This window comes from Bos javanicus, chromosome 9 (genome assembly GCF_032452875.1).
Source record: "Bos javanicus breed banteng chromosome 9, ARS-OSU_banteng_1.0, whole genome shotgun sequence".
Classification (NCBI taxonomy): Eukaryota; Metazoa; Chordata; class Mammalia; order Artiodactyla; family Bovidae; genus Bos; species Bos javanicus.
Window position 1 is genome coordinate 69921201 of NC_083876.1, and position 5137 is coordinate 69926337.

The 5137-nt window shown below is 49.1% G+C and overlaps 1 protein-coding gene across 1 annotated transcript; it reads right to left on the reverse strand.

Annotated features, from left to right (window-relative positions):
- Positions 1-1525: 1525 nt before the first annotated feature.
- On the reverse strand, positions 1526-4784 carry CCN2 (cellular communication network factor 2). The gene is made up of 5 exons (XM_061428002.1): positions 4501-4784; positions 4163-4385; positions 3597-3848; positions 3259-3470; positions 1526-2883 (listed from the first exon to the last, which is right to left on the reverse strand). Exons 1-5 carry the CDS (start codon positions 4564-4566, stop codon positions 2587-2589), a joined length of 1050 nt encoding a protein of 349 aa, XP_061283986.1. The 5' UTR covers positions 4567-4784; the 3' UTR covers positions 1526-2586.
- Between the last annotated feature and the right edge of the window lie 353 nt (positions 4785-5137).

Here is a 5137-nt window from a genome sequence, read left to right on the forward strand (position 1 = left end):
TTACTTCTGTCTTCCCAGAATTCTCAAATTCCTTTTAAAACAGTCAGGTTCATTTACCATGGCCCTTCATCTTTGCAGCTAGGAGTCAACTGACAGAAAGGAAATGTAAACCAAACAATGCGCTCTGTGTTTGTGTTGCGTGTGTGTGTGTTTGCATGTGGATTTATTTGGGGAAGTGGGGCACAGCTACTGGCGGGGTTGCTATATACGTATGTGGGTGTATTCTAAAAGTCCAATGTTTTGGCCAGAAATACTTTTCACATTTTGAACACGGGAAGTTTTCCCTTTGGTTTGTGGCATGGGCTGTTTGTAGAACTAGCCTTTTTTTTTTTTGGATGTATTTTTGTCTCTTGGAATGACACAGGCACTACAGCATTGCTAATTACCTTGTGATGGCTTAGTCTGTCTGCAACTATTTTTTTCCCTAGAATCCACAGCTATTCTTATCTAGAAAAAATGGGCTTCCAGTTGTCCCTGGAGTATTCCTTTTGTTTGCCACTTATGTTAGTTGATTTTTCAGTGGAGACCTGGAGAGATCCAATGATCACTTCCATGTAGGTCTTCTTGAACAATTTCATTTTGTCAAACTACTTAATGAACTATTGATCTTGAGATCTGATATAGTGAAAACTTGGGGAAATGGGAGTTGGTTTTAAGGCAAATTTCTATAATACAAATGAATGGAAGGTTGGCTTATCGTTCTTTTCATACTTATGCCATCATCTATTTGTGATTGCTTATCATGGTAGCTGAAAGCAGAATTATGCAAAATAATAAAAAAATAATTTTTACAGATTTAATAGTAAGATACTGAAGCTCAGAAATAGATCTACAGTAAAGCATACAAATTCAAAAAAATAGTTAAAAATCTTCTATGTCTAAGGCACATGTAGGCTAGTTTATGATGGGTTGGAAATTAAATGCCTACAACAGCAGAGATATATTAAATATAAACAGAACCGAGGATAATAAAACAGAGATTGGTAAAAACATATAATCTGAAGAGAACTGAAGTATTTATAAAGTACTGTGAAGATAATGGAGAAGGCAATGGCACCCCACTCCAGTAGTCTTGCCTGGAAAAATCCCATGGACGGAGGAGCCTGGTAGGCTGAAGTCCACAGGGTCGCTAAGAGCCGGACAGGACTGAGCAGCTTTACTTTCACTTTTCTCTTTCATGTATTGGAGAAGGAAATGGCAACCCACTCCGGTGTTCTTGCTTGGAGAATCCCAGGGACGGGGGAGCCTGGTGGGCTGCCGTCTATGGGGTCACAGAGTCGGACACGACTGAAGCACCTTAGCAGCAGCAGCAGCAGTGAAAATAATGAAAAATGCCTGTGTGCTCAACAGTGTGTATGCCTGTAAATTTGTGACACCTGATTCATTGTGAAATATGTTTATGTAAAAATCCTATTGAAGGGATCAACCAATTGATAAGAATAGATGAGAAAAAGATATTTAGAAAATTATAAGTGCATAGTTTTAAGACAAAAACTTCCCATTTAATAAATGAAAAACCAAGCCCTTTATAGAAAAAATATATACTTTATTTTCAACTAGAAAGGTGCAAACATGTAACTTTTGGTCACACTCTCAACAAATAAACTGTCCAAAAAACAGTCATAGTCAAAGTAGAGACAAATGCTTCCAGGTGGAAAAACCAATCAGCTATACAGAGCTACTCATTTTTAATAAAGGTCATTTGTTCGTTAAAAGTGAGGCTACCACATTTCCAACCTACAGATCAGACTTTGAAGGACATCACTGCCTCACCTTCAGCAAACAACCTGTTTGGATGGACTGTTGCTCCAACTGCACAGAAATTCTATTTGAATATCCATTTCATGCTTTGAATTATCAGACAAGCTTTCCGTCCTACCTATGGTGTTCAGAATTGAGGCTAACACTTGAAATATCAAAGCATTAAAAACATAAACAAAAAGGCACAAACAACTTTAAATTAACTTAGATAACTGTACAAATATATATATATACACACAATATTTACAGTATCAATAAAAAAAAATCTGGCTTGTTACAGGCAAATTAGCTTGCCACAAGCTGTCCAGTCTAATAGACAGAATTCTGATTCCTGAACAATGTCCTTGAATCAGAATGTCATAGCTGAATCTGCTGTTCTGACTTAGAGACGAACTTGACTCAGCCTCATGATGGCTGGAGAACACACACCCGAGCTGTTGCTGGAGCTATAGGCAGATCAGTGAGCATGCTAAAGTTTTCCTTTTCAGTGACACTCCAAATAGCAGTCACATCACTACCCCTAAAGATGACAAGGCTTTCTACTGGCCTGCTCCCACTGCTCCTAGCATACATGCTGGCGCTGTGCACTAATACAGTCCTATGATCAAGTCTCAATTTCTTCAAACCAGTGTCTGGGGTTGACGGACTATTCGTTTGAATATCACATGGCACAGTATTTTGAATTTGGTGGGAATTTTTCTTTTCCCCAGTTAGAAGCACAGATTTAAATAACTTGTGCCACTGAAATCACGTGTACACAAAAATGAGATGTGAATCGATTCAAGTGACAGCCTAAAATGTTCACGTGTCTCACTGTCTCTGGCTTTAGGCCATGTCTCCATACATCTTCCTGTAGTACAGTGACTCGAAGATGTCATTGTCTCCGGGGCAGTTGTAATGGCAGGCACAGGTCTTGATGAACATCATGCTCTTCTTCATGACCTCCCCATCAGGACACTTGAACTCCACGGGAAGGGTGGTGGTTCTGTGGGGGGTGCAGCACCGCCCGTCTGTGCACACTCCGCAGAATTTAGCTCGGTATGTCTTCATGCTGGTGCAGCCAGAAAGCTCAAACTTGATAGGCTTGGAGATTTTGGGGGTCCGGATGCACTTTTTGCCTTTCTGAGGAAGACAAGAGAGGAGAGAAAAATCAATGACTCTGCAAGGGGTGTGGCTTTCTTCAACTTCTGTGTGTTCTAGTCTCTGGGGCATTTAACTTCTGTTTATATTTTGAGGAGGGAAAGTTTGAGTCTCATTTGTCAGTTTTCCAAAAATAGACATGGCCTCTTTGGGGGTGTCTTGAATGAAACAGGGCTGTGGAAGATTTTCTAGTGGAAAACTGGTGGTTTCTATTAGGGAAAGTCTCATCCCAGTAAAACAGCTCAATGATATTTTTGGAGATAACAGTCCTCTGTAACACGGGTGATAAGAGACCTAGCTGTAGGCCAGTCCACTCTTGTTCCATGACCAGGAGTCAACAGAAACAGAACACCATACCTTAATGTTCTCCTCCAGGTCAGCTTCGCAAGGCCTGACCATGCAGAGGCGGCTCTGCTTCTCCAGCCTGCAGAATGCGTTGTCATTGGTAACCCGGGTGGAGATGCCCATTCCGCAGGTCTTGGAACAGGCACTCCACTCTGTGGTCTGGACCAGGCAGTTGGCTCGGATCATGGTTGGGTCTGGGCCAAACGTGTCTTCCGGCCGGTAAGCTACGAGAGCAGAGCACACAAACACAAGGTAAGACGCCAGGCTAAGTCACTTCCCCCTGCCCTCGGCCAAGTCAGGACTCGGCCCCTGGGGGAGAATCACGAGGCTGACTTGGAGGCTCAGCTCACCTGCGAGCGCAGGGCCGACCACGGTGTGCTCCTTGGGCTCATCACACACCCATTCCTCGCAGCATTTCCCGGGCAGTTTGACCCTCCGAGGGAAGGGGCAGTCGGGGCTGGGCAGGCGGACGTCCACGCTGCATAGGGGCACGCAGCCCACCGACCCGTCCAGACACGTGCACTGGTATTTGCAGCTGCTCTGGAAAGACTCTCCGCTCTGGTACACAGTTCCTCCGAAAACGCAGGGGGCACCATCTTTAGCTGAAGGAGAGGAAGGGAAAAGGGGGGGTGGATGCAGGAGGGCTCAAGCATCATTCTGGAGCCTCCAACAGGAAGCGCATCGGGGATGGGAGCCAGGAGCTGGGCTCCAGGGGTAAGGCTGCAAACAGCCGAAGGGGAGGAAGGGACCCAATTCGAGCGGCGTTATTTTCCGGTAGCGGGAAGGTGGGTGTGAGGGACGAGGTCATCGACTGTCCTCCCCCCGCCCCCCCAACCCGGGACCCCAGTGTTGGGGGGGGGCTCGGGGCTCGGGGCTCGGGGAGGTGGGGGGGGGGGGCGGGGGTTGCAGGTCTTACCGGTGCACACGCCGATCTTGCGGTTGGCCGGGGAGCCGAAGTCGCAGAAGAGGCCCTTGTGCGGATCGCAGGGGTCGCGCTCGGTACACAACTCGCTCAGCTGCTTGGCGCACACGCGGCAGCAGCCGCAGCCGTCCAGCACCAAGCTGACGCCGGCGGGGCAGCGCGGCGCCGGGCCGGCAGGGCACTGGCACGGGGCGCTGCAGTCCTGGCTGGAGGCGGGCTGCGGAGGGAGGCGGCGGTCAGCCGACGCACGCCCCTCGGCGCCGCCTGGCCGCCTTCCCGCCCTTCGCGTCCCTCCCCCCGGCGCCGGCCGCCGCGGGGTCTCCGGTGCTTACCCGGCTGCAGAGGGCGAGCAGGAGCACGAAGGCGCAGCGGACCGGGCCCAGGCCGGTGGCTGACATGGTCGGGGCGCTGTGTCCGGCGGGCGGCGGGCGGCGAGAGGCGGCTGGCCGGGCGGGCGGCGCAGGTTTGGGCCGGAGGCGTGGGCCGGGGCGCGCCGGGCTGCTGTCTCGGGAGCTGTCGGCCGGGGCGGCTGCCGTCGGACTGGAGGAGGTGGGTCGCCGGCGGTGGGAGTCGCACTGGCTGCCTCCTCTCAGCGGGGAAGAGTTGTTGTGTGAGGCCGGGGCGGGCGGCCCGAGGCTTTTATACGCTCCGGGCGGCCCCGGTTCGCCAATGAGCTGAATGGAGTCCTACACAAACAGGGACATTCCTCGCATTCCTCCCCACCTTCCTGCCTCATCAACTCACACCGGATTGATTCTGACCCCTTGACACTCAGCATTCCTCCCGTCTGAAAAAGCTGGCACACTCCAGCTCACCAAAAAAAAAAAAAAAAAGGCTCAGTATTTCCAGCCACCAAATAGGATTTTTCCCTCCTTGCCTCTTCGCACCACTCCTGATTTATATCATTTAAAAACACATCGGCAGTGATTTTATTATTTTTATACCACTTTTTAAAAAAATACCACTCAT